The sequence below is a fragment of the Macrosteles quadrilineatus genome, unplaced genomic scaffold (genome assembly GCF_028750875.1).
Source record: "Macrosteles quadrilineatus isolate MER2022 unplaced genomic scaffold, UCM_ALF_1.0 Scaffold_8__2_contigs__length_117827958, whole genome shotgun sequence".
NCBI classification, from domain to species: domain Eukaryota; kingdom Metazoa; phylum Arthropoda; class Insecta; order Hemiptera; family Cicadellidae; genus Macrosteles; species Macrosteles quadrilineatus.
The window spans coordinates 60,936,784-60,958,950 of record NW_026542601.1 but is presented as its reverse complement, the minus strand read 5'-3'; the positions used below and the strand labels follow the sequence as shown (position 1 = coordinate 60,958,950).

Genomic DNA, 22,167 nt, shown 5'->3' with positions numbered 1-22,167 from the left:
AGACTTTTTAAAACTGAAAATATATAGGGGATTAGACGTTAGTTAGTTAAGATTTCATTTATGGTGATAATGTGTGTTTGTCATGGGATTAATACTAGGAATGCTGTAATTACCATTAAAGCTGCCGTTGTGGTGAGGCATATAAGGTAGTTCTGTCGCTCTTAGTGGACAGCTTTGTTTTCGCCGTCCGCTAGCAGTCCTAGCTTCTGAGCCCAGCCCAGATTGCTGCAAACAGAAAAAAATTATTTTTGTAAAAATATGTGGGATAGAAACAATGAATTTTTTTGAAAATTAATTTAGGTGCAGAGAACATCTCTTACATCTCTAGAGTGTGAGGTTGAATTTTGTTGCAGCAAGAACCCAATTTGGAGTCCATGAATCTTTGACATGTTTAAAATCAATGGTGTACCGATTTTGCTGGGATATCGGAAGATTATTACGATAGTGCTGCAATCACGGATTAGTCATGATGAGTACAATTTCCACTCATAATTAGGTACAGTCTAACCTTAATATAACGAACCTCGATATAACAAATTCCTTGATATAACGAATTTTTTTTAATCCCCTAGAACTCTCCATAAGACACAATGTATATTTTGCCTCTACATAACGAACAAACCATAACAACGACCTTGATTTAACGAATTTTTCGTGATTTCGGCTAAAATAAGACACCTCAATATAACGAATTTATCATTGTCAGAACCTCTACATTGCGAATTTAACCTCTGCATAACAAATTGTCTACGTCTTTCCCTCGATATAACAAATCCCCCACCCAATTATTGTTTTGGGAAAATCTGTTTCTTTATCAAATGAAATGGAAAGGTCACGTCATCGCTTGTGCTAACATTCGTCTGCTCCGTTTTACATCTTTGTCTGCTGTCGCTGCGTGCGCTATGTTGCAACTGAGAAGATTTCATTCACTGAGGACTGATGACGACGTAATGTTTAGTAAGCTGTGATTGGGCGATATGGGATAACTATGGGGAATTGTACAATTTTTGGATAAAGAGAAACCTAAGAAAGAATATAAAAACAAAACCAAAGAGAAAGAATAACAACATCGCTATTTTAACATTTCTTTTACGAGTATTTTTACTATCCTTAAGTTGGCTATGATTATACACTTTTATAATGACTTATCTAATAATTTATTGTTTTCAATATGATTTGTTTCAACTAGCATTAGCAACACCAATGCTATAGTTAATGATTATTATTGACATTCCTCTGTTGTGATAAATCAGTACTGTACTGTAAGTAGCCTACCGGCCTATCGCGAGCAGTAGCTTACAAAATTTTCTACTGTTTTGTTTTGTTCTTTACATAATTTATGACTACGCAATACAGTGTTTGGCTAGATTTTAGGAGGGTTAGAACAAGCTGTGATTTTAAACTTACAGCTTTTAACCTATACCAAGGTCAATGCCATTGTCATGATTGCGCAATATTCAAGATCCCTCCCCTTTATTATGCCGGATAATTTAGGTTCTACTGTACAATGTAAACACTGTACTGTAAAGTATTTTAGCCTATGCTACTTTAATTGTACTGTATTTTAATGAGGTCAAATCCCGACCTATATTGATCGACGCTAGTTCTAAACCTCGACTTAGCGAAATTCCTGCAAACCTAACCTCTATATAACGAACCTCGTTTTAACGAAATTCTTGATATAACGAATATTCAGTTCGGTCCCTTCAGATTCGTTATACTGAGGTTGGACTGTACTACATAGAAAATCTTGATTTAATTTTTCAAGTCATTTAAGAAAATTGTCTGTAATATTATATGGCTTGGAATTTGTTTATAAATGTCAACATTAACTCACATTGTTGTAGTGGGACAGCAGGTTTGTTCGGTTGGCAAGAATGTCTTCTGACGAGTTGAACCTACCGCTGTGGGGAGTTCCGGACATGAGAGATCGTAACAGACTGTTTGCTTCACTGGAACAAGCATAGGAAAAAACCACAATTAGAATCCTCTTCATAATAGGTTTCATGGTCAAAGTAGAGGATATTCGGAAGAAATAATATCAGTGAGTGTTGTCGTTTTCCTGATTAAAAGAAACCTAGTGTTTTGGCCAATGTATGAACTACATCCTAATCTTGATTCAAGGTGTTCAAAATTATAGTTTAGTACAGTATGTTAAGTTTACTTTGATATAAATTCCCTCTAACACTGATAACACTGGTTTTATGTTCTAACCTCTTAGGTTTGGGTGTGGGAGGGTCAAGTGAATGGCTACGGTCGTCTGAACGAGATCCATCGTCTGAGGCGTAGCTTCCTGCGTCATCCCTCTCCTGCTTAACCTGTAACCAGTTGGTAGAAACTATTAACTTGGATTCCAAACATAAATATACACTTTCCCCACATATCAACTACCTTTGCTGACAAATTTGTATTAAAGTTCATAATTAAACAGAACTAACAAATTTTTTGACCATTTGCAAATTCCAGTGGATCTTGAATTATTTGTTCAACTTCCATTACCAACTGAATTGGAATTAAAACTTAAAGACCAAATAATTCAAAGACAACCCTGTAGTTAACCATGCATAGGGGTCTCAATCCCGGGATCCCGGTCGATTTTTGATACCTAGAAATCCCGGGATTGGTGTATTTTTATTCCGTTATTATCAGGATTGAAAAATCTACGTTTATATTTTTTTTGTGAATTTGAGGAGTTTTACTTACGGAAAATAAATAAAAATACATCCAATAACACTTGAAACACATATACTGTTTATTTTTAGGTAGATAATTAATATATTAAACTAGCGGTGTGCCCGTTCTACGTACGGGGATCTTATAGTGGTCAGTTGAAACCTTCCTATATAAAGAAAAGCAGTTGATTTGCATATTTTCAGATATACTGGCCAAACTATTATATATAAACAAATACAGTATCTGACAGTTTCAAGTAAAAAAATTGCAATAGATCTATGAGGGATACACTTCCATTTCTGTTGGCACAAATAACTAAATGAGTAATATTGATTATTCGATTGTTTAATTCAATATATCGTTTGGTTAGTTAAGTTAGGTTAACCTTACCTAACTAACCAAACGATATATAGTTAAAATACTATACCTCAACCTCGCCATTTAACATTCAGGTTGGAAATTTCACTATCAAAGGTGCTCTTGTCCTGACCGTACTCAGTACCGTACTCACTGAGTAAATGCGCTACCAACTTATGAATAATGAATAATTGTTTAGGCCTACAAACCCAAGAGATGGGCACTTGGTCTATTGGCTGTATGGTCCAGCGAGCAGCACATAGCGTTGAGAAGACACATTGGAAAAGCGATTTGAGAATAATCCGTAAACCTCTGTTACAATCACCCACTGCAGTTGTCACTTTACACAACCACCATTGAAGTGCCGTCAATGAGTTGAAACCTTTTATGTAAGCTATTGGTAACGCTTATGTAAAAAATGCAAGTTTCCCAGCCATATACAACACTGATTCAACGTCTTTTTCCCGGTTATCAAAACTCAAGAAAAATTTTATACACAAAGAATCTCTATTTTAATTTACGGTTACCCTACACATTATTGCACTTGCGGTTAATTAAATCCGTTATGTAAAGAAAAACGGTTTTAATCCAACTTGGTTTGGATTTGCTTTTGAAACGTCATCGAAAGTGATTGCGGTATTTGTAAACAACATTCAATGTAAACATATCAGTGACAGATAGAGAAAAATAATCTTGATCCGAACAGCTGTTCACTATTTCATAGATGATTATGTGATAAACATTGGGAAAAAACTTGACAAAAAATCACGCAAAATTGGGTTTTTAAACGTCTGTAAGTTTATTTACAAAGTAGTGAAGCCATATTTTAATAGCTAAAGACACTCTCGCCAATCCAGTGAATGCATTAAAATGATTCAGATCTTGATAGGCACTCTCGTTTTTCAGGAGAAGGCAGCTTAAAATGGCTCTTGGGCCGTGACAGACGGCAGACAGACAGAAATTGAGATGAGACTTGTTTTGGCTTCTTTAATGTATAATACGTAAAAATAACCTAAAAATTTATGATTCTGAGCAATGTACAGACAAAACTCTAATTTTATTTATATAGATAGTATAAGTTGTGATCTAGTTTAATTAGAATATGTTATCCTATACTCTAATACGAGCAATGTTTGCTTGTATGTATGTATGTATGCTTGCTTGCACAAAGATATCGAAAACGGCTCCGACGATTTTCTTCAAATGTTGTAAATAGTTTATTCCTGGCCTAAAAACGAGTTTACTACAGTTAGAACTGCCAACAAAAATCTAATTACGTAGAAAATTGAAACTGAAAGTCACATTTTTTTAACATTAGTCTTATGGGTTGCTAAGTAACCACCTTGGCTGAATTAAATAACAAGGGAAAAGTAAACAAAAGACTTGTAAGTTGTCTATCCACAGTATACTAGCAGAACAAAATACAGTACAAAAGGAAAAACATCAGTTGTTACTATTGAGCAAAGATTATACTGAAGATTACTCGATACATTGTAGTCAAGGATAGCAGTGTGGAGTGTGGGATCTGTTTACGATGATAAGATTACTGTATCTGCAATCCTAAAATGCTATGGGAAGGGAGGAAAACAGGTCCGCGACGTAGGAAGTGGTGAAAGAAGTAGTCAAGGCGAGCTGTCCGGAGTGTGGGAACTGTTTATGACGATTAGATTAAGGTATCTGCAATCCTAAAATGCTATGGGAAGGGAGGGAAACAGGTCTGTGTCTTAAGAAGTGATGAAGGAATTAGTAAAGGCAAACCGTCTGGAGTGTGAGAACTGTTTATGACGATTAGATTAAGGTATATACAATCCTAAAATGCTATGGGAAGGGAGGGAAACAGGTCCACGACGTAGGAAGTGATGAAGGATGTAGTAAAGGCGAGCAGTCCGGAGTGTGGGAACTGTTTATGACGATTAGATTAAGGTATCTGCAATCCTAAAATGCTATGGGAAGGGAGGGAAACAGGTCTGTGTCGTAAGAAGTGATGAAGGAATTAGTAAAGGCGAACAGTCTGGAGTGTGGGAACAGTTTATGACGATTAGATTAAGGTATATACAATCCTAAAATGCTATGGGAAGGGAGGGAAACAGGTCCGCGACGTAGGAAGTGGTGAAGGAAGTAGTAATGGCGAGTAGTACGGAGTGTGGGAACTGTTTATGACAATTAGATTAAGGGATCTACAATTTAAAATGCCATGGGAAGGGAGGAAAACAGGTCCGAAACGTAGGAAGTGGTGAAGGAAGTAGTCAAGGCGAGCAGTCCGGAGTGTGGGAACTAATTATGAGGATTAGATTATGGTATCTGCAATCTTAAAATGCAATGGGAAACAGGTCCGCGACGTAGGAAGAGGGGAAGGAAGTAGTAAAGGCGAGCAGTGTGGAGGGTGGAAATTGGAAACCGTTTGTAATAGTAAGATTTATGTATCTGAAATTGAAATACTGAAATGCTATGAGAAGGGATAGAAACATCTCCACGACATAGGAAATGGTGAAAGAAGTAGTAAATGCTTGCAGTGCGGAGTGTGGGAAATGTTTGTGGCAATTAGAATAATGTATTTAAAATACTAAAATGCTATGGAAAGACATGAAAACAGGTCCACGACGTAGGAAGTGGTGTAGGAAGTAGTAAAGTTTAGCATCGCAAAGTGTGGGAACCGTTTGTAGCAGTTAGATTAATGTATCTGTAATACTTAAATGCTATGAGAAGGGAAGGAAATAGGTCCATGACGTAGGAAATGGTGAAGGAAGTAGTAAAGGCTGGCATCGCAGAGTGGGGGAATGATTTTCAACGAACAAAGCTCGGTCCCCAGGTACTTATGATTAAACTCAATAGGCGAACATATGTAAATAATATATATATATATATATGTTTCATGTTTTAAGACAAACTGGATTTACTTTCTGTAATTGTTATTATATTAGTTAGAAGTTAATTAGTAGGCCTAAGTTATTTTGAGTTTTATTTTGACATTAAACGCAAACAACGCAATTCATGTGGCATAACATAACATGGTAATCAGTAATTGAAATATTACTTTCTTAATAACATTGAAGCCCTAAAATTAACTATAGACACACCATTATTATTTCATTATTAAGATTGCTTATATTTAGGGTCTAAAACCTTAACTTCGTATTTGGTTATTAGTGTGGTGATTAAATCTTTTACAATCCTAAATTATGTTTTTCGTACACATGCTACTACATACGCAGATGGTTTAATGGTTTACAGTATCTTATATTGTTTTATCGCTGTCACTCAAAATAACATTTTTACGCTGCTACTCGTGATTCTTCCCATTTATCTTTTTATCTTTATATTTTGATTTATTTAGTTTCCATATTAGTGTGACATGTAGGCTACACGCGAGTGCGGATGCTCATGATTAAAATAAGTGTATTTATTATATTCTAGAGTGACATATCAACATTTATACACTGTAAATAAGAAAGGTGGGTGATGAAAGTTCCGGCAAAATTGTGCAATGTAACACTGATAAGGCCAGTTTAAAACATTAAAGGACTTAACGAGGAGACTTCTAGCTCATTTAAAATGGCTAAAAAATTAAAATCATAAGAAAATATAATCCCGGGATGGATCCTGGGATCCCGGAATCGGCTGAGACGAATCCCAAAATCTCGGGATTGGATTGAAGACCCGGGATTGAATTGAAGGCCCGGGATTGAGACCCCTAACCATGCACTACCCCACAACAAAAAAGTGTTAAACAGCTGCTCCACTACTAAGTCATAAGGCCTTACCCAAACTTGCAACTCCTCAGAATTGAGAAGATATGATTTTTCCCACCAGTGAATGACCATCCAGAGTAACCCCAACACAACAGGCTTTTGTTAATATAGAATTATTTTTACAGTATAATTTAGTTGTTGCTTAGTGGTAGTGACCAAAAACCATTGACTAGACAGCATATTCTTCTTTCTCCTTCCACAACCAGAACACGCGACAAGAACAAAGACTGTACTACTGAAGAAATAGCCAATAGCTCCAAATATTTGGTGTTTTTTGCTATTTGTGTAATTTTGTCGATTTTGGTCAGTTATTCCTATTGAACTACTTCACCTATGCACTACTAAATCCTTAAAAACCTGTTCTAAAGCCACCTTTATTTACTAAAAACATCATAAATATAAGAACTTGCTATTTCAAATCCCCCCCACACAATTTGTAGCATAATCAAACATTTCTAAGTAAATAAAAGATTTTTGCTAACCTCAGGAGAGTTGTAGTTATCCTCCTCGGCAATCCTTAGCTGTCCTTCTTCATCAGAATCATCAGAGTCTGAACAGCCATTCATTTCACTATCTGGCTCTTGCTCCTGATAAGAAAAAAAAAAACAAATGTTCAGATGGCAACATCACAGTATGTATCACCACCGTCGATAGATGTCGTGACAATAATTTAATCAGGAATGAACCAAATTAAATAAGAGTTTATTCAAATATGTCTTTTGTAAGAATCCCAAAACACAATAACAATACCGTATTTGTTTACATCTGATAATAGTTCGGACTTCGGGCCCAAGGCAGCGATGTCGTGGGTTCAGATCCTGGTCACTGCCACTAAAATTTATCAGTAGGCCCTACAGTTCACCTTTGTACTGTACCGGCTCACCCCTTCCTTTGCTGTAAACGATCCACGCACGGGCGCTTAGTCTATGTGGACGGGCAAATGCAAGGTTAAAAAAAGCCGCCAACCTCTTAAAAACAAAAAAAAATAATAATCTAAATAAAACACATGTTTTATTTGCAGTCTTTATGAAACACAATACATTACAGAGTTTTCACAATACATTTATCACCTGTATTAAAACCACACAACTATTTCAGCATGCTATAAATATGTTAAAATTAGGGATGGACGAGATTGGATTCTTAGTTCGAGATGAGACGAGACGAGATTTTTTATTTCTCATAAAATTTCGAGACGAGATTTCTCTTCTCATACACAACGGGAAATGCACGTTCGAAATTTTTACCTGATTTTGTAACATTGTTAGATGACTGTTTAAATACTAAAATAATGATAATAGGCAAGAATATTTACAATCTTTCATTAAATAACATCAGCATAACATTTTTTTATTAATCACGCCTAACTTATTAAAAATGCCTACGATTAGGAAACATGGTGATATCAGTTAGGATAGAGTTCAACTTATCCTAAAATAAAATAAATCATAAAATAAAAGCAATATTAATTTTTATAAAATAGTTACTTGTTTTGACTTTTTTTATAGTAATAAAACATTCCTCACACTGCTTACACTTAACAAAACTTCTCAAATGTTATTAAAGTAATATTATTAAAATAATGAAAGTAATATTTACATTAAAAGAATTAAAGTAATATTTACATTAAAAGAATTAATTAAATAAGAACGCCTTCGAAAAGGAAACGCAACTACAACACGCTCCTGTATTGCGGGTATTGCATTGACTTTCTGCAGGCGTTTTTAATTTTTTTTTTTTTTTTTTTTTTTTTTTTATTCTCGTCTCGATAAAAATCTCGGCCAAAAAGTAATCTCGTCTCGTGTAACGAGATTGAAACTTTCCCGAAAATTTCCCGAAATTTCGAGACTTGACCATCCCTAGTTAAAATGGTTGGTATCAAAAGTAGGCCTAAATGCAATTTAGAGTAAAATAGGAATTTCAGGGTTATCCGTAAATTAACGTCTCTGTCAAGCTCTGATTGCAGTCAAGCGAGCCAGGTCAAATCTGAGACCAAAGCCCTGTTCTTTACTTCATCCACTAACATTCTAGTGGGTTCCCAACCTAATGGGGCGATTGGTCTCACCATGGTGTTAAAAATCGTCGTGGAGGAAAATTATGAATCACAAGTATGAATCAGAATCTGTGATTAGGATTCTAAAGGAAGAGAATGGAACCCTTTTGATTACTTTTGACATCAGCGGAACCAAGGCACAGCCACCTCATGATAAAAGTGTAGCCCATAGGCCTATTAATTTTTTTTCAACTTCAAAGATTTATAGAACTTTTAATCTTAAACAAACTTTTTATAATTTGTAATTCAAACTCTGGGGTCGATATAATTTGACAATTGTAGTTTTAAAATAAGTAGGCTACATACAGTATAGTATCTTAAAATACCCCCGCCGCAGCAAACCTGCAGACTAAGCGAATTTCAACTTGTCTGATTATATTTTTACTAAAATATTTCCATAAATAAGACATATTTATTCCAAATTTAAATAACATAAGATTTAATGAGTGTTTAGGTTTGCTGCTACGGGGAAGGTAAAAAGTGTTTTTTGACCATACGTCAATAGTATAGGATGAAATAAATTTGCCAAATTTTATCAATATATAGGCCTATCCATAAACAAGTAAACTACAACAGTTTTCATTTACTCCATAAGAATAACATGGGAATTTTAAATTACACTATTTTTGAATTCTCTCCGTGACTGTTAGGCATACAACAGCGCTTCAATATATTAAATTATTTCTTTTTTTAAGCTCTACTAAACGGTTTAAAAAGAAATTCCAACATTTTTGTTTGGTCAAAAATGGGAAAACCCCATTTTTACTCCATAAAACCCCCCCCCCCCCCCCTTAAACCCCTGTTCCCATGTTCCGATTATGCTGGTTCGCGAACTCGTTCGAATAAACGTATGTTTACACATCTGTACCAAATTTCATCAAAATCGGATGATTTTTGCTCGAGTTATTGTGCTAACAGACACATAGCCTATATATGAATTAGCTTATTCCTTACATGGGAAATTCGCTAAAAACACTGTGATGCATATAACTTATATCTTAAAATAATTTTTGCTGCATATAACTTAAGTGTGAATAAACAGAAAAGATAATGAGGGTCTACCTACAAATTGAAACATATATTAAACTTACTTTTTCCACTTCTTTATTTGAAGGATCTTGGTTGTTATGTACAGGTTCAGGACTTGAGTTTGTATTGCTTTGAAGATTTGTCATTACTTCGCTTCCTTCTACGTTCTCTTTCTTCACTTCCCGAGATGAAAGCGCAGCTATACTGTTTAAGTACTCCTGAAAGTAAAATGACACATTCATCCTGAGATTCTAGTATTGTTTTGTATTAGGCCTACCTAATTAGGCTTTTTGATAATATTATCTGATGTCCCATAAACTATTATAGCCTACAGTGAACTATTACAATATGATTACCATTCACAATACATAATATCATTATATGGCGAATAGGATACTTATCAAACGTGGTGTAAGATCACCTACATAAAGAAACTATAATGGTCCAACTAAGTGATATACATACTGGATATCACAGGCATGAGAAGATAGAACTTTTAGAACTCGTAATTTAATAGTATGACAGTTACAAGAGAGATCTCAACTATTGGGTAGCATAACATAATTTAAACAAATAGAATATAGTGAGTTGATTGACTAAAGACAATTTATGACCGTGAGCTTAATATTAATATTAAATCATTAATCAATATTAGGAAATCACAACAACAACAACAAATATGAACACAAATTAAATAACTGTGGACAATGTTTACCTGTGCATTATGTGACATGTAGTCAGCATTTGATAAATATCGTTTGAGAATAATTTCTGATTTACGAGATGTCTCGCGGAACTCATATAACATATCTAGCTTGTAAGTGCAGTGTTCACAAATGTTTCTTGGCAGCATGTCTTGTTCAGTGACCTGCAAAAAAAGCAAAGATAAAATATTGATTTGCTAAATGAAGAGGTATTGTAGAAAAACTTGACTGGAACAAAGCAGGCCTAGATTTAATTGCAACCTATAGTCATCAAACCAATTTACCAAATTTAAGGTTTAATACATTTTTTGGCCTCGAAATGTCACTGTAAACAATTTCACTTTTATTGAACAGCAATGCATGTTTCAGGATCAACAACTATGAAACCATATTTAATTGACTAGGCCTATCTTGGGACAAAGAAAACTATGCCCCACTGCAGCAAACTTATGAATTTCCATTTACCTAATCAAAGTATCACTAAAACATTTCCCTAACTCCTTAACCGCGACACACGCGTTATTCCGTGGTAGTATTCTGTACATGTTATTGCGACGCACGAAATATCACGTGCAACAACTTTGTGGCGTTAACCGCGACGCCCGAGTTTAGACGGTTTTGACGTTCTCAGCTGATTTATTTCGTTGATACGAGTCTTCTGCTAATTTCTTTACATGGTACATTGACCCTGAGCATTGACAGACCATTTAGTGCTGCACTCAAGTGTATCTTTCTGGAACTACGTCTACGCCACATGTTCTGCAGTATAAAAGGTTGCGCCTGGTAGTTGTTTTTGTCGTGTTGAGATGATAACGTCGCTTCTTCGTGTTGATAAAACAAAACCATGTCTGTAAGGATATATATATTTATATATGTGTGTGTGTATATAACAGAAACCGAGATATATGACGCAGAAAGCCTAGGCTTGTCGGGTGTGATTGTTACAGCAATGTAGTCTATTAGGCGCACCCAAAAGTGGTATAAAAAACAATTTTTACATTTTGTGGATCTGGCAATACTGAATTCCCATGAAAGTTATCTATGTGTAAGTGGCAAGAAACCAACACTGGCAGAATTTAATTTAGAGCTAGTTCGCCAAATTTTAGAGGAAAACATTGCAGCTCAGATCCAAAAAGTCAAAAAACCGGTGGTTGGCCTTACCCCGGTCATACACCACTGAGATTAACACAGTGTCATTTTCCATCATGTTTTCCTTCAATGGAAAAAAGAGTTTCCCTCACGTCAATGCTATGTTTGCCATCATGTCTATTGTCTATTGTATTTTGTCACATTTCGCGACGTGAACTGGCCAGGTGGGAGTCGCGATATCAGTGCCAGGACTGCGTGGTTTCCTTGTGCATAGTGCCGTGCTTCAAAGAGTTATCATACTCTGAAGAATTTTTTAAAATAGTAAAAAGTAACCTTTTTACATAATATATATATACTAGTGTACATGTTGCTCAAAATCGAGCAATTGCAAAGAAGTGCAGGAGTTATTTATAAACTAATAACTTGTTTCAAAACTAATAACAGTCATAATTTCAAAGCAAATGTAACCATTGTGAATTTTCTCATGCTTCCATGGAGACCAATTATTAATATTTAATTTCTGACAACAGCTGGAGTTTCAAAACAATGTTTGTTTCCCATGTTAATCTTATGGAGAAATACAAAACTTTAAAGGGCCCCATGGCCTCACCCTCTAATTATTTCCCTAAAAAGAAAGTTTCCTGCACAACTTCACGTTACGCTCTTTCCAATGACACCAAAAACATGTCAATCGGTTCAGTAGTTTCGGAGGAGTAATTGTCACAAAAATCCTGCTTGCGTATTAAATAAGTAAATATATAGATAGATACATTTCAATATTTACTTCTTGAAACATCCACTCAGTTTACCAGACAACAAAATAAAACCCGTAAGTAAATATGGTCAATGCAATATCTTGTTATTTAATTATTAGTTTATTATTATTAATTATTTATAAAATTTAAAAATTAAAGTATCATTTACGCTTAATGAAGACTATTACAATGTTTATTATAATATTTATCATAGTTTATTGCTTTAAAATGTTTTTTAATCTAGGTTTCCTCAGAATGTTAAAAATCAACAAAAAATTGCAAAAAAACCCCGCCCTGGGCCATTGGCAAGCGTAATTAAACCCCGCGCCACTGATCGTGTAGAAACCGCGGTTAGGCTGCGGTTAAGGGGTTAAAAGATTTAAGTTTTTACTACATTCTAAGTCTTCTGGTAGGAGCTGTGTCGAATTGGTATTAGTCTAATCTGTTAGCATCATTAACAACAATATTTACCAGTTTTCCTTACTTTAATACTTTACTTTATACTTTACTTTATACTTTACTTTATACTTTACTTTATACTTTACTTTATACTTTACTCCTATACTCTTATATGGCATTGTCAGTTGTAAAGCTGAAACTGGTTAAACTGAAGTGGTTTTAATGGTTAACCATGCAAAAATGAGCCCAATTATTGATTTATGACTGTAAGACTCAGTCTTGAACTGACCCCTTCAGACTAGACACATTGTCTATTTCAAAAAGTTATGAACTCTGAACTATTCTAAACTAATTGATTGTTTAAGAGGATCAAGATAACGCAGCATAAGTGCCATACACATTTGTACGTCAAATCCAAACAGACCTACACAGGCAGAAGTTCAGAAGGCCAACTCTAATTCACTCATAGTATAGCTAGGCAGAAGAGTGGTTTATAGTGCTTGTCTGGAAATCAACATGTTACAAAATTAAGAAGCTTTTTAATCCTTTTGAACTGGGGCTGTCCTTGATAATTGGGCTCTTCTTAATAATTGGTCTCGCTAATCTAAAGCAGTAACAAAGGTTTTATATTTTAGGATTAAAATGGAAAAACCTAACTTTTACCCCATAAAAACCCGTTCCCATACTTAGCCCAATCATGCTGGTTCGCAAATTCGTTAGAATAAATGTAGGTTTAGGGCCTACACCAAAAATTATCAAATTCTGATCACTTTTGATAGAGTCATTGCGCTAACGGAAATATAAATAAATATATAATTATATAGAATGGCTATAAATATAAATTTGAACGGAGGTTTTTGGGCTCTAGGGGCCACAAAATGAAAAAGTAAATCGGTCCCATGTCCAGGTCTTACCTGAGACCTAGAGTAATAGCTTAGCCTATTATCCATGGGAAATTTGCTAAAAAAGAGAAAAATGTTTGCCCTCCTTCTATATACTGTAGTGTACTGTACCGGTACTGTGGGTACTGTAGTGCATTAAAAACAAGCAAAACTGGTAGGCCTATTGTGTGCAATTCATATTACAGTAAACTTAAATGTCAATATCTTCCACCGAAGCGTGACACTTGACACTGTTAATTTACAAGGTGGGTTGGTGGGGTGGCTCCCCCCGACTAAGCCACACATTGGTGGGCCTTCGCATACTATGGACAGCATCTTGATATGATTCTAGCCGGCAATTTTGAAAGACCACGGTGCTACACTTCGCCTTAGTCAACTGAGCTACCGTGTCACCATCGGGCAGCTGCCCCGGGTGTGAGCTGAACTAGAATAAGGATGTGCGACACTAGCACTCACTGGTTTAAGATTCAATAAACTACTTTAGTCCCAGTGAGTTAGCAGTAGGCCTACGGCTAACTCGCCACGAGATGCCATCTTAAAAACCCTATTGAAGTGTTAAAATATCCAATCAAGTGTGTGTTGCTGTCTCAAATAATTGACAAATGAACTGTCAAGGTAAATTCATAGCTGCACTTATAATATCACTTAGCCTATTAAGTGCAAGTGAGTTGGTCAGTCAGAAAAGGCTTAACTTACTTTCGACTTGCATAACCAAAGTTAACTTAAGTCAATAAATTAGGCCAAATTGAGAAACTAAGTAGACATCTCATAATCCCATTGTAAATTTTGAAGCTCTTTTTCGTAGTAGGCCTACATGTCTGGTGACACTGATCACTATTGTCGACAAAATGTTGTTTCTACCATTTTGGAGATAATTTCATGATTTGTGCTTTAAAATACCGTACTGTTAGGTTAAATACAACAAAGGGACGAGTTGTTGTTTATGATTAAGTTAGATTGTTTTAATTTGGCTAAAGGAGGTTTTAAATGACTGAAGTTATTTAAGAAACAAATTAGGCCTATATTACAAAACACAACCTGTACAGTGCACCGGGTGGAACCAACAATAAAATTGTCTTCAGCTGATCCATAAGGATGAGAAATATACTAAGAGATGAAGAAGTAGGCCTTCAACCTAACAAAGAGGTCATTAATTGTGGTGAGTAGGCATATGATTTATGGTACGGTAGGCCTATAGGTACCGGTAACCTTAATTATACATTATTATTATTTTTTTTCACCTTGGAAATTTATAGTTAGCTGACAAGTCATTTTATAAATAACTAACTTATAACCTAGTTATTTACTTAATTTAAGTTATTAGCCTACTTACCGTATTCATTTTTTATAATGACGCATACATATTTGCCTAGATATACTTACTTAGGCTATCACTAAATTAAGTTATAAAACAGTATTTACTGTACCTAATGAGATTTTTTGCTGAGTAGGCCTACAACCTATAACTTAAATGAAGAGGTCATAAATTGTGGTTGAGTTTTATCCCTACACAAATAAATTAATAATTGGCTAATCTTTATTTCTCCCTGAAACAAGTGAAATACAACATAGGCCTATAGAAGGGTTAGGCCTAACCTTGTTAATTTTTTTTCAACTGCAGCAAAATGGGTTGAATTTTTTACAAAAATAACAGGCAGTTCCAAGGTTACTGTTGAGACCATTAACTTAGTCAGTGTGCACGGCTCAGACCCCCCACCTTACTGAGTATATCCACCCTAATCTCCTACCGTGCCATAGCCAGCCGTGCACACAGACTAATGGTCCCAACTTAGTTACTGTGCGTAGGCTACTTAATCAGAATGTTAAATATAAGAACCAGATGAGTAGGCCTAGGCCTCTTAGCTTCTTATAAAAGTTCTAAAAGCCCTAGGCCTAATTCACACCGCCTAAGAAATGGACGTAGACTTAAGTTTTACCACATCATAGAACTGCAAATATTTTTTAATCACACGGCCTAATCATTTTGATTCTTAAGTTCTTAAAGATTAATTTTCCATAGGATTGATTTTTTGTTTACTCGACCAAAATTGTATGTAGGCTACAATTTATGACAGCTAGGTCACTTTAATAGGCTATGCCATCCAGCCCATGTTCTATAACTTAGGCCAAGTTACTTGACCTTTCCCTCTCTAACTCAGATAATAGAGGAATTTGTATTTCTAAATCAATAGTGTTGGCACATCTAAATATAAGACACATTACTTAATAACCCACAAGATAAAGACTATCAGCATGAGTCAAGTTCAAGCCTCATGGCAAATGACATCATATCTACCAGTCCCTAACCTATATTAGATAAAGAGTGAAAGGTTAGGAGTGTCCCTTATCAATTGTAAATAAGATGAATTAAAATATTTTATCAATGATATATATTAAATATAATAGATAATACAACGCCTAGTTGTTAGTAAACGATTTGACCACTATTTAAGTTCATTGCCATTACACGTTCTCAATATCACAATGGTTCCGGGGAAGAAAATGGCCTGAGATGGCATTTCCTGAGGAACAAAGAGAGCCTGCAAAGCCTACAGTAATAACAACAAATAATTTAATTTTAAACAAATAGAAAATCAAAGTTAGCCTACACAAAGGAATATGATTTTGGAAAGTTCAGTGGCCTTGGCCTACGCTACATGCAGAGAAATTCTTATCACCTCATCTTATCTCGGGATCTTTCAAACGAGGACAAGGTGTTGATAATGGTATTTAAACAACATCTAAGGTCATATCCTATCATAAAGTATTTTAGGAAAAGGTAAAACGCTGAAAACATCTAAATTACCTACCAAAATAGACAGACACGTCATTATTTTCAGTGGATAGTTGCGTTGGGTTCCTTCATCATCGAAAATAGACAACTTCATGCCACTGCACGATAAACAAAGGCGACAAAGTTCGTAAAACTTAGGCGGGACGTTAGACATTATGACACACACAAATTAGCACTAAACAACACAACACAAAAATTACGACACAAACAAAATTGCCCATCTAAACTAGTGGTTCTCTAACGCCATGATAACGCTTAACAATCTCGGAAAGTTTTTGTTTCTATCACAGTTCATTGTCGGATACGAGACTACCCCCTCTCCTGCACACCTCCTGTAATCTACACATTCCACCTCCACTCCTGGCGTTCTCCATAGAGGTATAAAGGTGCAACTTTACTATCTACCTAACACCATAGAGGTTAAACAGCTCCACTGCACATTCTGTGAACATAATATATTTGAGTATAATAAGTCATTTACAGCAGGTAAAGCTATTTTATATTTTCCAACTACAATAAAATCATGTTTTCTCTAATACTGCAGCATTAATTATCACCTGCAGCCATTATATTGCAAAAATTAATACAAATTAGATATCTTATTTTAGATGTATATAAAAGTCAGTGTTATCGGTGTTATTGGCTTTATTAATTTTAGTTTATCAAGATAATTTACATTTAATTTTCATCCATTATTTAGTTTTAAACATTTTGAAATAATAATTTTAATGAGTTATATATAAATCTAAATTATTACTAACTGATTGTGGCAGTGATAAAAAGATAAAAACATGGATTCGATTCTCACGGAATCGTCACAAATAAACAACAAAAACAAGCACGGCTTATCGACCTTTGTCCACTGGTCCATAACAGGTTTTCCTCCGTCCATCGACCCTGAGTCTCATTGAATGATGTTCTGTTCTGATATGGCGGGTGATAAAACTAACTATACCAAATATCAAACCTATAAAACGTAAAATCTTTTTAAATATATTTTTATTCTTTTCTTATCAGGTGTTTTAAACATATATTTACACGCTCGAAAGAAAAGAAGTAATGTGTGAGGCTTGTTTTGACTCTGGTAGTAGTACAAACAGCACTTATCTGCTAGATAGCTCTTGAGGCGGGAGATTTAAAAGACAAACACCCGGTAAATTTGAGTTAATATTTAGATAAAAATTATCAAAATAACATTCCCACATGTCCCATTAGGCACTGTAGGTGTGTGCTTAGAGTTCCAAAATCGGTGGAAACTTTAGGATATCTATAAGTACAATAATTATATTATTTACCAGACGATAATGATGTTCCAAATGTCCAGAAACGCCTATCTATAAAATAACTAGAGGTAGTACAGTAGTCGAAATCTCGACCAAAAATTTCTAATGTACAGACTTTTCTCTATTTTCACCCCACGCTGTAAATAAAACATGTGATTGGAATTCCTTCCATTTATTTTTATTTTCTGTTTATATTTCGTTGTTATTTCGTCACCAGCATGGCAAAGTCCAATGTTATTTTCGTTAATTCATTTGTTGTGCTTATTTTTAAAACGTTTTTATAAGCTCGCTTTCTTGTCCGGTACAAATTTTGCAATTGATTTTATACTAAGTTCCCGATGAGCCAGAGACTTGAAACTTGAAACATAGCTCACAAATGGATAATTTAATTTTCATATTTCCGTTGGGCTACGCCCCATGGGCTTGTTTTTATTAACTCGCTTTCTTGCACATTTTGATACTTCCCGATGATCTAGAGACTTGAAATCATTTAATTTTTATATTTCCCTTGGGCTACGCCCCATGGGCTTGTTTTTATTAGCTCGCTATTCGCTTCCCTACAAATTTTGATATCAATCTTAAACAAAGTTCCCGATGAGCTAGAGACTTAAAATTTGAAACATAGCTCACAAATGGATGACAATGCAATATTATATCATTTAATTTTCATATTTCCCACGGGATACATCCCATGGGCTTCCACATTTTCCATAATACTTAATTTTCCATAATAATTAATTTAAGTCAGCTGTAAATACTTAAATTTGACAGTTCGAAGAGCAGAGGTTAAGTGGTACAGGTTCTGCTCCAGATATATTTTAAAAATATAAAATAAGCATTTTAAAGTAAAGATAAAACATCTGATTAGAGATAATAAGGTTTTGGTTTGTTGTATTAATAGTCAAAGGCTATTATTAACAGGCCATATAAAATATATTTAACATATTTACACATTAAAGACTAAAAATTTGAAAATAATTTATAAATAAAAAACTTTTTTTAAACAAAACGTTTTTAAACGCACTAAAAAGTAGAAAATAATTTATAAATATGTTAAGAGTATAAATACTTGCAATATTTAAAACGAAAAACGTTGGGTGCATGCAATTAATTGATAACAATACATTAATAATAATAGGTTAAATACCTTGTATACGTCCTCAATCCAAGTCGTCTTTTAAAATGACTATAGTTTCGGGGCCAACAGCCCCATTGTCAAATTTTCTGTCTTGTTAATTACAACACAAACGCCAAATTATTTAGACGACTTGGATTGAGGACGTATACAAGGTATTTAACCTATTATTATTATTATTATTATTCAATCCAGGAGGCAAACATGGATAAATAATACATTAGTTTAATAGGTGAAGGTAATTGTAAATTATCTATTGCATGCACCCCACGTTTTTCGTTTTAAATCTTGCAAGTATTTATTTATAAATTATTTTCTACTTTTTAGTGCGTTTAAAAACGTTTTGTTTTAAAAAAGTTTTTTATTTATAAATTATTTAGCTTATTTTAATTTATAAAGCGATTTTGCACACCTGCAGGAAAATATCATTCTAACAGTATGCGTAGATTTTCCCTACGATGCACACGAGCAGAGACAAAAGGTTTTAAAGAAACATGCTCGCATATTATATTAATATATAGACTAGAGGTCGTCCAGTGGTCTAAAACTTGACCAAAAATATGTATTGTGCAAACTTCTAAAAGTAAAGTATTAAAAAAGTATTCTCTTTTTTACCCCACGCTGTAAAAGAAAACGTGTACGGTATTTGGAATTTCTTTAATTTGTTTTGATTTTCTGTTCATATTTTGTTGTTATTTCGTCACCAGAATGGCAACCCATAAGGCCCACGTTATTTTTTAAAATTTTTAAACTCATTTTTATGCTTATTTTTTAGAGCCTATTTTAATTTATTAAGGTATTCTGCACATCTACATGCAAATACAGTAGGTTCTAACAGGAGGTTTACCCTACGATGCACACAAGCTGAGAAAAAAGGTTTTAAAGAAACATGCTTGCCCATATAGATTGTCATTGAAAGAAAAGCTAAATGATACAGGCAAGAAAACATTTAATCATCTAAAGAGGTATTTTATATCTTCAATATTCAAAGTCCATGGGTCAAAACACCAACTTTAATAATTCGTTCCTAGATTATGAACGTTCATAATTAAAAGAAGTTCAAGAGTTTGAGAAGAATCGGTCGATATTGTTTAGGGATATCTTTTAATAAAAATCTATGCGAGCTATTTTATTTACTTATTACTATAACTGCAGTAATTTGTTATACATGACATACACTATGTAATTGTATTTACATTGTAAAAAACTTGTGAAAGCATTATTGTAATTGGAGATGCATTATTGTCAAAGATAAAAAAAATAATGTATGGTCTTTCAGGATGTTTATATTCTCTTGACTACCCGATACTATATAATCTCAATAACCCATTATTTGTTGAACAAAGTATAGTCATATTTACACGTATTGGTTACGTTAAAATAATATAAAATTTTTAGCTCACAATCAAATAATCAACTAAAACATTAACTTAACTAATCGCTTTGTTTCTATTTATTAATAAGTTTTTATTCTATTTTTAGTAATTCCTCGTCTGTCTTCAAAAAGCCCTCAGGACGCTATTAAATTTCAGATTCCCAAACGTGAAAACATGTATTTTACTAATAATTTATTGTTATGGGAAATGACCACAATAGTATTTCAAATCACTAAATTAACTTCAAATTTTCAAATCAAGATTAAATTACGTTCCACAATTTTTCAGACATATCTCTTTCCGGTAATTTTGAGACACAAAAATATTGAACTCCAAATCATTATACACAATTTATTTGCGTGTATTATTTTTATGCTAGAAAACCGACGATGTATCAATAAAGTATCATAAATAAAAATCCCTGATCTAAGAAGCAGCAAAAGTGTTTAACGTCACTATCAGCCAATACGTGTATCAGTTTGGAGTTGGAGCGGTCGTTGTCGTCAGGTCGGGTGTTGAACACCTGTTGTTTTGTGTTCTCTGTTCTCTTTGTTGGGGTTCCAGGTAGAGGGGTAGATGCTTGCACTTTCTTGCTCCCTCTCCTCGACGCCGTGACCCTTAATTCCCTCCCCCCTCATACATAGGTCTTTATCTTTCCAAGGCCAAAACTGTAAAACTTGGAACTAGAATTGATCTAGTGTGGTGTAGCTCATGCAACTGTGAGATTTCAGGATCTCTTCAGTCCTGCTCCTAACCTCCACACCAGTGGCATTTTGGATGTGTTGGACACTCTAAATTTTGGTGTATTACTCAATCAAATTGTTTCTTAATAGTAAAAGGATACCCTTTTATTCTTAACGGTTTCGAAGCAACAATCTCAGGTCCAACAAAAACATCAACCCCAAAAAACTTGCAGTACCTACTATATTTTGGCCAAACCAACGGACAAAGACAAAAAATAGGATAATATAAATTCGTGTTCAATGTTCATCCACATTTCTGTTGTTCAATGGTTCCTCTAAAAACACAAATATAAAAATTATTACCAGTTCATCCAATATAAACCCTCAGATTTTAGTCTCAATGCTACACCTGGTAGACCTACAGTATTATGCAATTGCAGTAGTATTTGGTGAATTGGTGATAACTCAATAAACTGAACCTTTTTGTACTTATCAAGAATCCCCACAGAACAATTTCACTTTCTTACTTAGGGATATGTCAAGACCATCAAGTCTTCTATCAATTTACTATTTGAAAACTAAAATATTTTATCTGGTCTGAAAGGGGGGCCACCAGTTGACCGACAAGATACTTGGTCGTCTTGCCACTAGACCGTCTTTTTTAATTAAATAGATAAATACTGAAAACCAGTACGTCGACAAGTTATTTCATCGTCAGTCCAGTTGACCGGCCTGTAAATCTAAATTATTATATACGAGAAACCAACTTGTCGTCAATCCTCCCGACCGACTTACCACTTGCTCGTCTTTTAGGTGGGGATGTGTTGAGCGGCAGTGCCAGCGGCGCGCGCAGCTGTGGAGGGCACTGCAGGCGTACCAACTTCTGTATCTTGTAGCGGCGGTTTTCATTCCGACGATTTTCAGCTATCACAATGCAGCGGACTAGCGAGGTTCTTATTACGTGTAATTGTTTGTTTCTCAATCGATATTTTGTTATACACAGTACAGTGAATATAAATAGGCATATATTAGTTTACTTCAATGAAATAAATGTTTTATTTAGCTAAATAAATAAAAATACGCCGATTGAACAAATAAAATTGTTACAGACAACAGGAAGTCCTTAATATGATCAAAAAAGTGTTTATCTTTATTAAAAAATTACTGAAATTTGTAAACTTACTGC

The 22,167-nt window shown here is 34.5% G+C and overlaps 1 protein-coding gene across 1 annotated transcript in view; it reads right to left on the bottom strand.

The window, feature by feature from the left end:
• The window catches only part of LOC129000770 (uncharacterized), a 30,409-nt gene extending 13,586 nt beyond the window's left edge, over window positions 1–16,823 (bottom strand). Inside the window, exons 1-7 of the mRNA XM_054427764.1 lie at window positions 16,521–16,823; window positions 10,577–10,729; window positions 9,924–10,079; window positions 7,262–7,366; window positions 2,215–2,318; window positions 1,838–1,952; window positions 114–225 (exon numbers count right to left, since the gene is read on the bottom strand). Coding sequence (XP_054283739.1) covers window positions 114–225; window positions 1,838–1,952; window positions 2,215–2,318; window positions 7,262–7,366; window positions 9,924–10,079; window positions 10,577–10,729; window positions 16,521–16,658 — 883 coding nt within the window. The 5' untranslated portion in view covers window positions 16,659–16,823. The remainder of the gene's footprint in view (window positions 1–113; window positions 226–1,837; window positions 1,953–2,214; window positions 2,319–7,261; window positions 7,367–9,923; window positions 10,080–10,576; window positions 10,730–16,520) is intronic.
• Between the last annotated feature and the right edge of the window lie 5,344 nt (window positions 16,824–22,167).